Raw genomic sequence first — 16690 nt, 5'->3', positions numbered from 1 at the left:
CATTATGTATGTCAGCAGTGTATTAGACACATCATACCTCCACTTACTTTATTAAGTGACTTTAAAACAGAGTAGGCAGTGGGGATATGCAGTAGAATGTGTAGGAACAGGGTTGAGAAACACTGCTCTAACCTGACTTCTGTTTATTTGTAGTTCACAGTAAGACTAAATCCTGAGTAAATAGAGGGATTCCAGGTGAATCCAAATGTTTTTTTCTTTAGTCTAATATTTATATTAACTTCTGTCAAAAATCTCTATGAAACGTAAAGTTACATTCTTTTTTCAAAAAAGGACACCATCATAAGAAGTGCTTTCAGTAGAAACAATTAAAAGCGCAGATGATAACTGATCAGTTTTTGTCGTATATAATTGAGACATTTCACGCATATTTGTTTAAATGTAATTTGGAGTAACATGGCGGTTGTAAAGTCACCTTTACTTGGATGTAACTAATAATAAACAGAGTACAGAAAAAAGGGATTATTTGTGATTAAAAGTAATTCCTTAAATGTTGTTCTAAGAAACTATGTGGGCTTTGGTGCATATTAGCAAATGTGTCCCCCCCAATATCAAACCCGCTCCTACGCCCTTGCAGCCGCCTATTCTGAGTGTCTAAAAATGGCAGCAGGAAAAATACGCCGTTCTATGTGGGTTTTACGCCGTAATATACGCCGTATGATTTCACGACGGCGTTAAAAACGCCGCTAAAAGCACAGAAAACGCCGTTTCCCCCGGCGTTTTTCGACCCTTTTGGCGCGCCGTACAGAGCGCCGTCTCAGTGCAATGAGACGGCGTAAAAAGCGGCGTTTAGTGTCTCTCTTGACGCCGTAATAAGCTGCGTAAAAAGCGGCGTTTAATAATAAGATAATGAGCTCCACCTTCCAGTTTTGAAAGCCAATACATTTAAACTCTGTTCAGCCAATGCTCTTACAGAGAGACTCAGTCTAAAGCAGGGGTGTCAAACTCATTTTGGCCGAGGGCCACATTGGCATATTGGCTGTCCTCTGAGGGCCAGATGTAACTTATAAATGTAATAAAATGTAACCAAATGTAATATAAAATGAATGTAATTACTCTTTAATGTTAAATAACTCTAAATGGAAAAAATGTTTGCTTGTTGCTCTATTAACATAAATCCTTTTAATTTGTCATGTTATGAAATCCAAAAACTCCATCAATCAAGAACCAAACTATTCAAGTGAATAGAAATGACATAAAATACAAGTTATATTAACTTTGATCAAAACGTTTGATACTGAAATAAGGCTTAATAAATATAAAATCAAAAATTGTGAGCTGTTAAGAATATGTGATAGATTTAGCAGTTCCTCAGATTTAGCAGTTCCTCATCCAACCACTAGTGGCAGCTGCAGCAGCAGCACAAGCCCCCGCTGTCTTCACTGAGTCAGAGCTACAGCCCAGCCACGGGCTACAGGCTCAGCTCAGCCAGTCTGGAGCGTTTTTAAAACATTTTAAGTTCTTCTGTGTAGGAAATAAAGGTTTTAACCCCACTAACCGGATAATACAGCTCTCTACAGCTCATCTTTCAGCACAAGCAGCTAACAGCAGCAGTTCAGAGCAGCGTCACGGAGTCACTGCTCGGATTAACGTTACATTATAAACAGGTCAGTTAGCGCGCTGCTAACCTCAGAATGTTTATAACTACGGAGTTTAGTGCACACACCACGGCTGCAGGGTTAGACTGTTGAAGGCTACTGAAGACTATAAAAGGCTATTGGAGGTTATTGAAAGGGTTATTGGAGCAGAAATCAGTACAGGCTGGTTAGATAAGTGATTCACGTGCTCGTCCTTCGCTGCGGTGAAACTGAATAGCGCTGACACAGTGATGTTTATTAAAATCATTAAAACAGATTTTGTCAGCTATTGTCTTATAAATATTTACACATAACTTATATCTCTCCTAAAAAGCGTTTATTTTGGTCAGTAACACTCTTCGTAACACAAAAGGCATACCGGTCTTTCGCCTTGAAGCACAGCCGTCCGTCTGAATCAGCTTCTCTTTTTCTGGACATTATGGGATAAACATTTCACCCGCGAAGTTACGCCTTCCCTCCGGCAGGGTTTCCACATCAATGACTACACTGCCGTGTAGTGGCAGTAAGCCGTAACTTCGCGGGTAATACAATCGACAAGCATTGTGGGAAACGTAGTTTTTGGTCAAAGCACGCTTCTGATCCATTTATTATAGACACTAAGATCTTACAAGCTCTCGCGGGCCACATAAAAGGACGTGGCGGGCCACATTTGGCCCGCGGGCCTTGTGTTTGACACATGTGGTCTAAAGCAATTCACTGCAGATCCGAGCTCCTGAGCTCTTCAGACACAGTTTTTAAGAAACAATTAACAATGTACCATCTATAGACATTCCCGCTGGTGCTCATGCCTTTTATTAGTCTAATATTTATGATGTTCAATGTATTTTAAATAAAATTAAAAGTAGTAGGGACGCCCCTTGTGCATGAATTTTATTAATTAATAGTGTGTTTCTTTTTAGGCTACGTTTGGTAAATGGTAGCTAATAGGGTCATTTTGCTATATTTTAAGAGTTTCTTGGTTTATTAGCTCTTAAATATATTAGCTCTTATTTGAAGGATTTAAATAACAGGAGTGTTAGTAATCATAAAATGTAAGGAAACGTAAATGTTTATAAGACATACAGTGATAAACTAAAAAACACTTCAAAAAAACACCCCGACAGCTGAATATTCAAGGAACGGACACGGAGGTGGTGGTAGAGAGAAGGATGGCGGCTAAATTTATACTCCACGAAGAACACTCTTGATCACTGGATAGCTCAACTTACCAATCATTCAATCAATAAACCTTTTTTTTCTCTCGGGAATACATCATTTCCAGTGTAGCCGAGCATTTACAATTTAAACGAAAATAGAAAGTAAGAAAATAGAATTAATAAGAATAAATGAGAAAAAATGTATATATATATATATATATATATATATATATATATATATATATATATATATAAATAATCAATGCCAGGCTGCTTTGCCCCTGTTTGTGCAAATAAATGATTTTTAAGACCACCAGAGACAAAATTATGAAAATATGAAAATTGCAAAAAGCACACAACAACAATGTTAAATTCAAAGGATTTACAGTAAGATGTAAAGGCCTTTTTTAGGGCAAATAAATGACAAGACTTGATAAGACACCCGCAAACCGTGAATAGGTGTCTATACACAGGAACGTCGCTTTAGCCCCTTTTTAGGGATGTTTTGATTGTTTTTACAGAAGTGTCTCTCTAATCTGTTAAAAATATTCAAATCTTAAAGTATACCACAATTAAAGAATTTTAGTAACGAAATCAATCTCCCCACGCAGCGCGAAAGATCTGATCCACTTTGTCTCGGAGCCGCGTCAAGAAAAATGCATACACGCACGCAAAATTAAACAGCGCTTTTTTAAGCTAGTGATCCAGGCTGTCCAGCATTTAGACTGGAGTGAGTTAGGCTAGCTGGGGTGCTGTTGGTCAGTTTGTGTGTTTAAAATAAATACAGTGTATTGTACTGCCTGTATGTGTATCAGCTAATTGATGTTACATAATAATAGAATATGATGAGATGAGTTGACACTCATAATGTGCGTGGGGCTTGCCAATGAGTTTGGATATTGAATAGATTTTCCAAAGTAAAGAGCCAGATTAATAATTTAATGAAGGTTTCTAAGCGACTGAAGTAAATATAATATAATAATAAATATAAATATAATAAATATGTAACTTGTAAGTCTATGTCTGTAAAAGACATTACTTGTTTCCTTATGGAAATAGAAATATTACAGGATCTGCTGAAGCATAAAAACTAATATTAATAATATTATGCTTAAACAACAACAAAACAATAATATTCATAGTAAATTCATAATAATTTACATCTTTTAATAATAATAATAATAATATTATATAATTATAATATATAATTTAATATAATATAATATATATAATATATTATAATTATACTATATAATTATAATATTATAATAAGAATAAAAATAAGAAGAATCAGCTTCCTAATATAATTTGTAACTAATTTAATAAATTAATAAATTCATTTATTGAAACCCTGATGTTTTTGCAACAATAGGGTTCTTCATGTGTGATATACTGGTGATGTGATTTCCGTCTGGATAAAAAAAAAGTGGGGAGCTGCACAGCATTTTGCTTTCACCTAAACCTAGAGTTTATTTTTACATTGATACAGCATAAATATTAGACTAATAAAAGGCATGAGCACCAGCGGGAATGTCTATAGATGGTATATTGTTAATTGTTTCTTAAAAACTGTGTCTGAAGAGCTCAGGAGCTCGGATCTGCAGTGAATTGCTTTAGACTGAGTCTCTCTGTAAGAGCATTGGCTGAACAGAGTTTAAATGTATTGGATTTCAAAACTGGAAGGTGGAGCTCATTATCTTATTATTAAACGCCGCTTTTTACGGCGTCAAGAGAGACATTAAAACGCCGCTTTTTACGCCGTCTCATTGCACTGAGACGGCGCTCTGTACGGCGCGCCAAAAGGGTCGAAAAACGCCGGGGGAAACGGCGTCTTCTGTGCTTTTAGCGGCGTTTTTAACGCCGTCGTGAAATCATACGGCGTATATTGCGGCGTCTTGAAATCATACGGCGTATATTACGGCGTAAAACCCACACAGAAAAAAGCCGATAAAAGGCGTCTGGTCCAGGCGTTTTTTGGGCCTTTTGGCGTTCCATATAAGCCTACCGCTATAACGATTGACGGGCCGCCACTGACTGCTCCTTCCTGATGCCATTTTTAGACACTCAGAATAGGATGCTGCCTTTGGCAGCTCCATCCTACAACCAGTAGTGATCGACTGCTGCCACTGACTGCTCCTCCCTGCTGCCAACTGCCAGTAAGAGATTAAACCCCCTCTCCAGATTAGATCAGTGTTTCTTAACCCTGTTCTTCCATATTCTATTGCATACTCCCACTGTTCTGCATATTGTAGCGTCCTGGTCCAGGCGTTTTTTGGGCCTTATGGCGTTCCATAGAGAAGGGTAATGATGCAGGCCGGAGCCCAAGTGGGCGTGGCTAAAGGGCGGAGCATGTCGGCGAAGTGCACGTTAAACAAGGGTCGAACAGACGCAGATTATATGCAGAAGCTTAAATTGGCCCTTTGTTTTGGTACCGTCCAGGTGTTTACAATGTGAGTATCTTTTGCCCTTTTATGAAAATGACATATGAAATGCAGCCGAGTTTACAGTACAAACTTTTCTAATATTAGTAATATTGATAGAGTCAGGTTGGTGTAGCTTGAAAGCTTAATAACACTGATTATGTCGCCATACATCCAAGCTAATACCACCTTATTAGTTAGCTGACTCAGCCGAGCTCTGATAGCTAGCTAAATAGCTAGCATCACGACCTTGCAACTAAAGTAACGTTATATTTTTTAACACTAAACCTAGTTCATGAGTATTTATTATATTGAATGTTTTAATAAAACACTGGACATAATGTCCAGTATATTTGACTCACAGATAAAACACGAACGTTTCGGCCCTTAGGCCTTGAAGGTCTAAGTGCTGTCCGATCCTCTTAATTTTTCGAATTATTTTTTGCGGATATAGCACATGAGAAGTATTTGGGAGGGCAGCCTGTTTTTGACCTTTTTTTAAAAAAAAAAAAAATACTAATTATGATATTCATGGGGAAACATAATGGTGATGTTTAGTCAGTGTTTTATATGTCTTAAAAATAGAACGATCATTTTTTTTGTTGCTGTAAATACAGTACAACAAATTTTCTTACAATTTTCTAATTGTCTTGTTACTTGTTTTCTACTTAATGCTGTTATGTACATATTTTAGTAGAATGCAGAGTCTGCTAAGAATGAAAAAAAAAATAATTTCTCTGACCTCATGGTGGAAATCTTTCATTAAATACTCACACTGGCCATTCATTCACTTTTTACTCTACTAAAACCTTCTCCTCCATCTATTACTTTTCTTAGCTTAACCCAACAGCTCTTTTAAGAGCTCCCCCCTAATCTTTCTTCATCACACCATACTTCCTACTCTTTCATCAGCATGGCAGGTAAGAATAGTTTAAACAGACAGTTAGTAAACATATTTATAAATAAACTTTTATATTCAGGTTTAAACATATCGTGACCATAATTGTTTAGGAGGCAAAAGTCTGTGTGATCTCTAACACATGCCCTTGTAGCAATATGGAATTGTTTTTGTTTGATACATGTTACACATGTGAACGGTATGTTGTTATAATGTACATTAATGTTTGTGCAGGTATTGCTTTTGAGTTTACAGGAGAGGAGGAACTTTTTTCTTTGCAAGATGAAGAAAATTGCCCTTACTGCAAGAATGCAGGTAAAGCATCTCGTGGACATCTTGCGACAAGGCACCTAAAATATGCTGTATATTTTGAATACAATGGCATTTGTAAGTATATATTTATCATTTTTCTGGTAAAATACATTGTTAAACAATTCATTCTTGCTTGCCATTGAGACAGTTATTTGCTTTTATTTTGCTGTCCATATTTTTCATTTTTTGTGGTTTGTGAGCTAGAGCCAAGCTTTGTGTACTGATAACTCAATATTTCCTTTATATTTTCTTTTTGTATATTTAAAAAATATTCAACCAAACCTACTAATTTCTAATTACGAAGTTTTAGAGAATGTGTGCTGTCTGAAATTGTATACTCTTCTCTAAAAGACAACATTTTTGAAAACATTCTCTAACTTGGATTAGAAATGTGTGTATCATTCAACAATACATTGTTACTTTATAGTGTCTTTATAGTGAAATTTTCCATTCCTTGCTTCTGTGCTCATGTCAAAGAAGAAAAAAGGAGCCACTGGCATTACCAGATTTTATAAAACATCTGCGTAATCATGGTTTGTATATATTTGAATATATATTTTTTTTATTTGGATTGTATTTATTGTTGTATTGCATTGGTGAGAATCAAGCTCTTTTATTACTATGTTGCAGGTTTTGAAGTTAGGGACAAACACCCAGGCACTTTAAGTAAATATGTATCCTCAATTTTTTTCTTTTATAATGTATGAAACAATTGTGTTTGCCTTTTAATATCACCTGCTTTTCTGCCTCTGCCTTTGTGTTTTAAATGTAGCTAAGACCACTACGCAAACAGTAAATCCACCAGAAGAGGAAGAAAGTGGACCATCTTCAGGTCTGGAGTTGACCTTCAGTTCCCGATCTAATTTGAAGTGTCATGAAGCACAGCAACATGACAAAGAGGGCCAGCCAATCATCTGCATTGATGACAAAAATGGAATTTTTGGGCCTCATTTCCTCATCTCGAAAAGATGAATGTATTGATCTGAGCTCCAAAACTCTGTCTCTAGGTGTTGACAGTGTTTTTCCCATTTTTTGGGGAGAACATGGTCTGTCTGAGCGATACGTGTACTTTTCTGTTTTTACCGGAATGAAAGACAACTGGTGTCAGTTTGGGAGGACAAGGGTGACATTTGACAGTCAGACAGGCCAGTGGCACTGCCAATGCCGAAACAAAATGAAAAAATGTGTGCATCGATACATATCTATGTGGTGGATTTTTCAGGAGAGACCCAATCTACTTCATGCTCAAACAGACCCAAGTGCTGAAGACATAGATGATATTGATGAAAGAGTCAGAGAGTCAGATGACACCAGAGGAGATGTGTCAAAGAGGCCTTCAGTAGATGTATGCCAGCTGACCAAATATATTTTAAGGCAAAAGAGGATCCCAGGAGAGCTTGATGTTGAGCTCTCAAAAACAGAAAGGGAAGTCCCCAATCATTCGAACCTGTTGAGACAAACTGTCCTTACTGTCCTGGTCCATCTCCCCCAGCTTTGGGAGAGAAGACTCTCTTAGTCTAGTCAGTTTGTTCCTCTTGTTTTATATTTTACTTGTATTTTTATTTTACTTCCTGGCTGCCTCATTCCGTGTTGCAACTGTAACAATTTTATCATATTGTAATTTTTTTTCTTGTGTTAAAACATACTATTTTCTAAGCATATCTAAGAATAAATTTCTGCATTTCATTACACACACTTTAACATGTTGCCTTTTCCTTTTTATATGTACTTTTTAAGCTTCTTTTGTTTAATTACTCTTTTAGAATTACTTCTCACATTTTTTATACTTTCTTTTATTGTTATTGTTTCAGATGTTCCAGTGTACATAAAGGAGTGCCCGGTTTGCAGACGTCCTGTGAGATTCCAGGAGTATCGGTCTGGATTTCACAATTACAACAATAAGGTTTTTCTGACCATTCCTCTTTGTTCTCTGCTGACATCAGGACTATCGGTGAGACACTAAATCTTGCTTTTACACATGGTTATATATTATTAACAAATTACTTTTATATTGCTCCTTGGTCATTACGCTGTGTACAGTACTAAAGTGATATTTTCTGTCACATTGGATATGCATATTTATGAGTAACCAAAGTTTTGTATTAACTTTTATGAACTACACTTAAGCAAATGGTCATGTTCTTTTTGTTTGTTTGTTTTTTATTAATAGAATCACATTGCAGTTGGGCGATTTTTGCGAACTCTGGAGGATCATGCCAGCCTCAAACTTCTCCACAATATCATACGACGGGCATTTTACCATTTTTCTGCTTTAAGGAATTACAATTACAGCTATTCCTGCAACAGATGTGGCCACAATCCACCAATCTTGATTGCTGATGCAAATTGGAAAATTTCTTTTATTTTACCAGGTAAGAAATCTAATACGGATTTTCTTTTCTTAATCTACTTTTTGGGGATCCAATCCTGATATTTTATCTAACATAACGCAAACTGCAAAACAAGGCAGCAAAATGTAGACTAGATGTTGAATGCAGAAAGGCAACAAATATGTGAATTGCCTATGAGTCATGAGGTTGTCTACGCAAAATATTATTTGACTGTCAACAATAAATGTATGTAGAGGCAACATGTAGTCATTTAGCTTATTCTGTTTTTCATGTATTAGTCCACCTGTTTAGATGCCCAAATTTGGAAAATGCCAGACCCGAGGATACTCAAGTCAATGTGAGGACTAGATGGGAGATGCTTGAGAAGCAGATTGTAGCCACTGGTTTTTGTGATGGTAAGAGGAATTTAGAACATTCTGTAAACATTTTTAACAAGTAAATGCTATATTAAGATTGTTTGTTTATTATGTATCACCAGGTACCACAATGAACAATCCTTTTAAAAGTTCTCTGACATACACTGCCTTTACTCCATGGCTGGGGCAGGACACCAGACTAAATGATGTGGTACCAAAGACAGAAATGTTGAAAGGTCTGTCTCAGAAGGACCGTGCTGCCTCATCAAGGGGTTGGATGAATGTAGATGAAGATGCCATATTGCAGGCACTGGATTCAAAAGCAGTAAGTACTACCCTAGAATGGACCTTGTTAAGAATTTATCCACAATATCTCTAATGTTTTTACTTTTTTTCTAGTAATGACATGCAAATCCTTATATTATATTCTTTTTTGTGCCTGTTTTCTTCCCTTAGCCCAGAAAAGAGAACCTGATCAAAGCATGCAATGCTCTTGGGGTGTCTGATATTGGTAGTCGGACAGACTTAATCAGTCGGTTGGAAGAGCTACTACTGTACAAGGACCTCTATCCTAAAATGTTTGTAAAGCTCCAGAAAACTGGTGGTAAGAATCAATTCTGTTGTCACACAAACAAGCAAACTTTTTATTGTTAACACTGTCTTATCTTCTTTGATAAAAATGTCTCATTACATATTTGTGATATTTTTATTTTCATTCTCACTACTTAGATTAATAAATAGACAGTTATATTTTAAAATGCGTAGTGAAGTTTTTGATTCTGTTTATATCCAATTTAGGTGGAGTGCTACACATGACCTGTATACACTCTGTAGTGTATTACCAGTCAGCATTGTGGTGGCAGGAGTCAGCCCGCGATCATGGAGATGCTCTTTTGAGTTTTAAACATCCCCCCACAGTGTACGTGTCAGACATCGCTGGACGAGTTGCTAGGCATGTCAACAACCGGACAAACCAGCAGTTTTTCCAGCCACATGATGGTCGTCTGTGTGCAAACACAGAAGAGAACATTCAGGCTGCACTGGAAAAAAGTCTCCATGTCCAGTTTCTGTGGGTGACCAGTGTTGGCTTGTCCTCAAGATCAGCCTCCCACGATCAGATCCCAAGATCTGTTAACAGGTTTTCCTCTATGCACCCCGTGACAGGAACCAGTGCAAGGTTTTCTTTGTACGACAGGTTCCACCAGAAAAATCAAAGAAGACCAGAGGAATTACTGAGGAGTCTAAAACTGGTGCCAGATTTGGCTGCTCTGGTTAAGTCATCTGCAGCAGAGCAGATAAACAGAGAACTATCATCAAGCAGGTACTCTTTGTGCCAGATGAATGATCAGCATGACATGTTTACTCTGCGATTATATTTTCATCTTCACAACAACAACATCAACGAAAAATACACCAACAAATTGAAGCAACTAGCCAAGCAAGCCTTGCATGTTGACATCTCTGGAAAGCTGAGATTCGGCTCTCAAGGTACTTGATTTTGGAAGTTATTTTTTCATAATAATTTACAGGTCCTCTTTAGAAGAAAAAATATGGTTAATATTTTGGAATAAGAATATGCTTTTTGTGATAAGCACTATTAAGTGGTAATTGATATTTCTCATTTCAGCAGAGAGGAGTCAAATTCCACCTGCAGATGAAGAAGCGCATTACACAGAAACAGATTACTGTGAATTTACAGTAACCATGTTCCCCGTTTCTCCTGACAATAAGGTAATAACAACTGAATTGTGCATGTACATTGTATTGTTTTACATTAACAGCCTATGTAATTTAGCTGTGTATAAAAATATCACAAAAAGTAAGGAAATTTGTGGATTGTTTATTTGTGAGATTCTTGATTATAAATCTTATGCTGTTGAACAGCCTATTCATTTCTCTTTTAAATAGTGCCACATTTGTGAGAACAATGCATTTTTGGAATGAGCAGTATGGCTGAGTATGTGGGCTACACTTATAAAATTGCCAAATCTTATCATCCAGAATGATAACGTTCACCCCCACAGAGCGGGGTTTTGGAGACTATCTTTAAAATGTGTGAGTGGAGAGGTCCTGGCCTCAACTCCATTAAAAAATCTTGAGCGTGCTGCTGTTTATGCCAGTGACCAATACAACCATTGGCTACTTGTAGAATGGGATGCCATCCCACAGCAGTGTGAGACTAGGCTGGTGAGCAGCATGAGAACGTGCTAGGCTGTTGTGGCTGTGGCTGTTCTTCCACATGGTACTAAGGCACCTGTTTATCAAATTAATAAATGGTTAATTTCCAATATGTCTTGTTTTTCAAAATTCAATCATTTGGACAACCAAACCCAAAAGTCAATTTCTGAATAAGCTGTTTGGCAATGGCAGAAAGGATTCTGCAAATGGGAGTAGCACACTACTACTCATCCCACAAATGCATGTTCCTTAAATGTCTCCATTTAAAAGAAATTAACAGGCTTTTCAACGGTACATAAATTAGGTATACAAAGAAGCATTGAGTCAGCTAAAAAAAAATCTATCAAACACAGATTTTCTTACTTTTTTACTATGTTTTTTATTTTAAATAGGACAAACTCTTGGAGTTGTATACTGGGCGAAGGAATGAGCGGCAGATAATCACATATTTTATAACAACCCAGTTACAATCAGAGACCTCAAGAGTATCTGTCCACAGCATCTTCTTGATGCAGAAATTGCACCAAAGCCAAGACTGCCTTGGCTTACTGATGATGTAAGACCTTTTTCTTTTTTATTAATTAATACATTAAGTCACTGTTTAAGATAAGTGTAAAATGTAATCTTTACCATTACATTTTTTTACAGGTTGTCAACAGTCGAGTGGTTCAGATTGCCTCACAGGGGCCAAATGTGAGTATGCTAAGGACCTTACATCCTCTACAAGACTGTTATTACAGTTACATTTGACATGCTGGGTTTGTTTTTTTTCTGTCACTATAGACTGTTGCTCTGTCAACAAACACGTTCATGATATGGCACAGGGAATGGCAAGCCAACCGAAACATTCCGGATGAAGAAATTGCACCTCTAGAAGTATGAAGCCACAATGACATACATTTTTATTTGCAGATAATGGAGGAAAAATATTTAATGTTCTTGCTCTTTTCTAGAACACTGAGAAAGTGCTGTGGCCACGAATTGTTGGGGGCACTGTTGGTCCAGAATGGGGAAATCACTATATCCTTTGGGTATTGCATACAGTCATTACTTTGAACTGATTACCTCTTTGGATGTAAATATGGCATTCTTGATTATAGGTTGTAATAAATGATATGTTGGATTTATTGTTTAGGTTTTTGATATCCCTGGAAAAGAGCTTCGGGTTTATGACTCCACAAGCTCTAATTTCACAATTGAAAGTGATGACATGGACATGCTAAGGTACTTTGTTCATTATTTCTAAAGATGTGGGTTGATGGATTGGCTTTATGGCTTTATTCAACATATTGTGTGTGTGTGTTGCTTCTTCCCCAGAAACATATTTCGACACCATGATTCACTGAATGGGTGGAAAGTGTCATCTGCACAGACATGGAAACAAAATGACAGCGTCAATTGCGGTGTGTTCGTTTGCACAGTATGTAATTTGTATGTGCTCATTTGTTTCTACATGACATAAATACTACTGTTTGTCATAAAATATCATTTCGGTACATAAAAATATTGGGGTGGGGGGGCTTTAAAAAAGTGTGCTTATACTTAGTGTTTTATAGTGACTATTGTTTTACAATTATTAGTATAATAAAGTAACTATTTTTTTTTTATCTGTAAAGATGGCTGAGTTGGACATGAGGGCTGCCAAAATTGGAGAAGAAACTCTCCATTATGGACAGCTTTGCCATTTACTTCTGTACCATGCCTCATGCCTGGTTAGGAATCTGGCTTCTGAGGTACGCTTCAAAGATTTTTTTCAATACAGATACAATGAAACTGCTTCTCATGACATGATGGGTGTCATATGACATTGTGTGTACTGATAAATTACTTTCTTTCATAGGACTTCCCATCATGTGTAGAGACAAAAGATGACCAAGGTCCTACAGCACATTGCATTGCTCGAGACATCTGTGCTTGCATTTTTCAGAAGTCAGGGAAAAGGTGAGCACTATGTACATGTTTAAAGATTTTAATTAATTATATAGTTAGTGTGATTGCAGTTAAAAATTGTTTTAATTTATTTGTCCAAAAAACACAAAATGTGGCAGTTTTTGAACCAGTTGACCCAATACTTTTTCCACCGACTAATTAATTTTAAAAAGTGGAGCAATTGTTTCAAAATATTTAGCTCCCACAAACCAGAGAATGTGTGTGACTCTCTAGTGCTGTCTAGCCATGGTTGAGCTTTTGTACCAACCAGCTTTTTGGCAAACGTTTTGGCACCCTAGAATTTTGCCAAAAGCAACACCTCAGCAACTACTTCTAAAACAGTAATGTTGAGCTGCAGTCACAATTGCAGTTTCTGTGCTAACTCTCTAGTGGTGTAAATTTTATTTGTTTGTTTTCAGAGCCATGCATTCCCACATTAAAAGAGTGGAGTGGATCCAGTGTGATTACTGTGATGGTTGGTTACACAGTGACTGTGCAGGTGTTGATGTATCTGCACTGGACAAGGATGCTCCATTTAGCTGTGGATGCCATCTCCCTGTGCCTTACCCATATGAAAGGTAGAACCTCCTATGTGGATTACTAATGTAATGGAGAGAGTACAGTTACCTGGTCCAAATTGGGTCAGATAATTCACCTTTTTTTTATTTATTTGTAGTACACATGAAGCATTGCGGACGGGCCTGGTTGCAGACTTGATTGAAGACCGGGAGATTCTGGTATGAGGAGTAAATATTTTTTAGTTATATTATACAGTTTTAATGTTAGATTTTTCCAAATTGTGTGGTAAAACATGCATTTAAATGGATCCACAGAAACTGCAAGATGACCTTTTAGCTGGTACTGTGAGGTCACATCGACTGTTCCTTTACAACAACCCTACTTTCAGTCTCAAAATGAAAGCTATGAATGAACGACGGTTCTGCGTTTTCGGCGAAAAACAGGTAGTGTAACTATATTATCCTTGTTACTGCATGTTGCAAATATTCTTGCATTTTAATAATATGAACACTGCTAATCCACTGTATCGCAAAATACTTAATTCTTTGTTAATCCCTATGCTACTGTTAGTATGTTGTTCTCTCTTAGGTGACCAATCACAAATGTATATATTTTATGTATACATTTTGGACCACCGCCCCTTTTTGAAAAATAATATGTGTGTAGGCTTTCTGCTGTAGGAGAGGCACACAATATCCCATTTAGTTAATTATATTACCAGCCAAAAGTTTCACTTTTATCCATTAGCTTGTTGTTGTAGTGGACTCTTTCCTGCTGAAGAATGAAAAAAAAAATATATATATATATATATATATATATATATATTTTTTTTTTTTTTTTACAGACTACTGCTATAATAGAAAAAACGTTCGCAGTTTTAAAACTTGACAGAAGTGAAGTCAGAAATGTGTCTTTTGTGCTTGATGTCATCACACCAGAGGTAAAGTCTTATTAAATAAATTTCAGTCTGTCAGTTTATAACAAATTTACACTAATGCTTACTAAGTTGTGTTAACATTTTTCTCTCTCCACAAAATTCCCCAACCCCGCCCCCAAGGTCACAATTCTAATCTTAAAGAAGCTAGAGGGGTTCAGTCGATACCAGGCGGAAATGACCTTTGCCCGTGATTGGGGTCTCTGCAAGGTCGTGGATGACAAAGATGACAAAGTTTCATTATACTGAAATGACCAATGTCGATTTGAATGAATCACATTTGTAAATATGTAAATATGTAAATTTGTTAATAAATTTATTGAAGTACAACTATTGTTGTCTAATTCTTGTAATCAAGACTATTACAAATTTGAGGACTGATCATTTTCAGTATGTTTTTGTTTTAAAAAAGGTGATATTTTTGCTGTTCTGTAAACCCCAAAATAGCAACTTTACAGGAGATGTCAGTGTAAATATACTGCCACGTTTGTTGTCTGACAATGACAATATTTTTGTGAACAGATCTACTCATTGAAAGCCAGCATTGAAAGCCAAATGGTTATTTCATTTGTTCACAAAAAGCGGTGTAAACCAAGGGCTTATTCATGTTCATATGCTGCATTAATAAAAATATTAACTATAAAATGTCAGCTGGTAATACTATATATCAGTAATGAATAATGTTTAACAACACTGTTACCTGGAACGCCCCTCGGTGTTCAGGCGCGTCACGCAGTATGGCCACAAAAGCTTAAACTGGGAATTAATTTATTTAATGTAACACAAGATTAACCTTTATTTACAAATTAAAGGAATCTAAGGATTGATTTTTTACACTCATTTTGCTTCAGGGCGCGCGTAACCCTGAAGGGCAGTCGTATTCTGACAGAGCTAGAATTCGTCAAAACACCTGACAAAGCAACTGAAGTATTGCTTACAACAGGCAACTGCCAATGCCAAAGGTGTCTGCCCTGGTTCATTAGCAATAACGGGCTGCCGTCAATGCTGATCTGCCGGCTGTCTTTGGCCGATCGGCGGCTGCTTTTGGTCGACGGGCGGCTGTCTTTGGCTGATCGGCGGCTGCCTTTGGCCGATCGGCGGCTACCTTTGGCCGACGGGCGGCTGTCTTTGGCTAATCGGCGGCTGCCTTTGGTCAACCGGCGGCTGCCTTTGGCCGACCGGCGGCTGCCTTTGGCCGACCGGCGGCTGCCTTTGGCCGATCGGCGGCTGCCTTTGGTCGACCGGCGGCTGCCTTTACCCGGCCAGTGGCTGCCTTTGCCCGGCCGGCGGCTGCCACTGACTGCTCCTATGCTATGTATATTATTCAGACCTTTCACGTATAATTTTTTCTAGCAACAGTAAATGTAATGTGGAGTAACATGTTTAGGTTGTAAAATTACCTTTATATGGATGTAACTAATAATAAATACAGAATACAGAAAAAAAGGATTATTTGGGATTAAAAGTAATTCCGCAAATGTTTTTCTAGGAAACTATAGGGTGGGCTTTGGTTCATATTAGCAAATGTGTCCCCCCCCAATATCAAACCCGCTCCTACGCCCTTGATATAAATACTTGCATACTTATTTACATAAACTAAATAATATAAATTAAATATATTAATGTATAATTTACTTTATTTATAAGTATTGTTTAGTTTATATTTATAGTATTTATATATCTATAAACTACATAATACTCAACTTTATTTTAAACGCCCTTTTTATGTTCAGTTCCACCCGTTCACATTTAAAATATTTAAGTCATTGCACAGTTAATTGACCTGGACTTAATTAATTTGGTATTTTGTGGTCTGAAGCAAAACTAGAATCAAAATCTCTGGCTCATTTCTCAGGTTGTGGTGGGTAGAATCTTAAGCAGGAAACAGGAAATACTCTGTAGGGTAGACTGTCCCATTTCAGTAAAGCCGCTGCAGCCTACCCATCCTTGAAAGGACACACCTTCGTAGACCACGTCCTTCGAAGGATGCAGACCTGAATTGGGACACACTGGCAGTGTGCCTCTGATAGCAGTGAGACGC

The 16690-nt window shown here is 37.2% G+C and overlaps 1 protein-coding gene across 1 annotated transcript; it reads left to right on the top strand.

The window, feature by feature from the left end:
• Positions 1-9315: 9315 nt before the first annotated feature.
• On the top strand, positions 9316-14979 carry LOC103022952 (uncharacterized). Its single transcript, XM_049473362.1, has 15 exons — positions 9316-9414; positions 9546-9693; positions 9888-10577; positions 11732-11823; positions 11916-11960; positions 12051-12143; positions 12221-12298; positions 12403-12491; positions 12585-12687; positions 12884-13000; positions 13108-13208; positions 13616-13774; positions 13873-13933; positions 14030-14158; positions 14773-14979. The coding sequence occupies exons 1-15, from the start codon at positions 9316-9318 to the stop codon at positions 14896-14898; spliced, it is 2130 nt and encodes a 709-aa protein (XP_049329319.1). The 3' UTR covers positions 14899-14979.
• Positions 14980-16690: the final 1711 nt, after the last annotated feature.

The sequence above is a fragment of the Astyanax mexicanus genome, unplaced genomic scaffold (genome assembly GCF_023375975.1).
Source record: "Astyanax mexicanus isolate ESR-SI-001 unplaced genomic scaffold, AstMex3_surface scaffold_37, whole genome shotgun sequence".
NCBI lineage: Eukaryota > Metazoa > Chordata > Actinopteri > Characiformes > Acestrorhamphidae > Astyanax > Astyanax mexicanus.
This window is presented reverse-complemented; position numbering and strand designations above follow the sequence as displayed.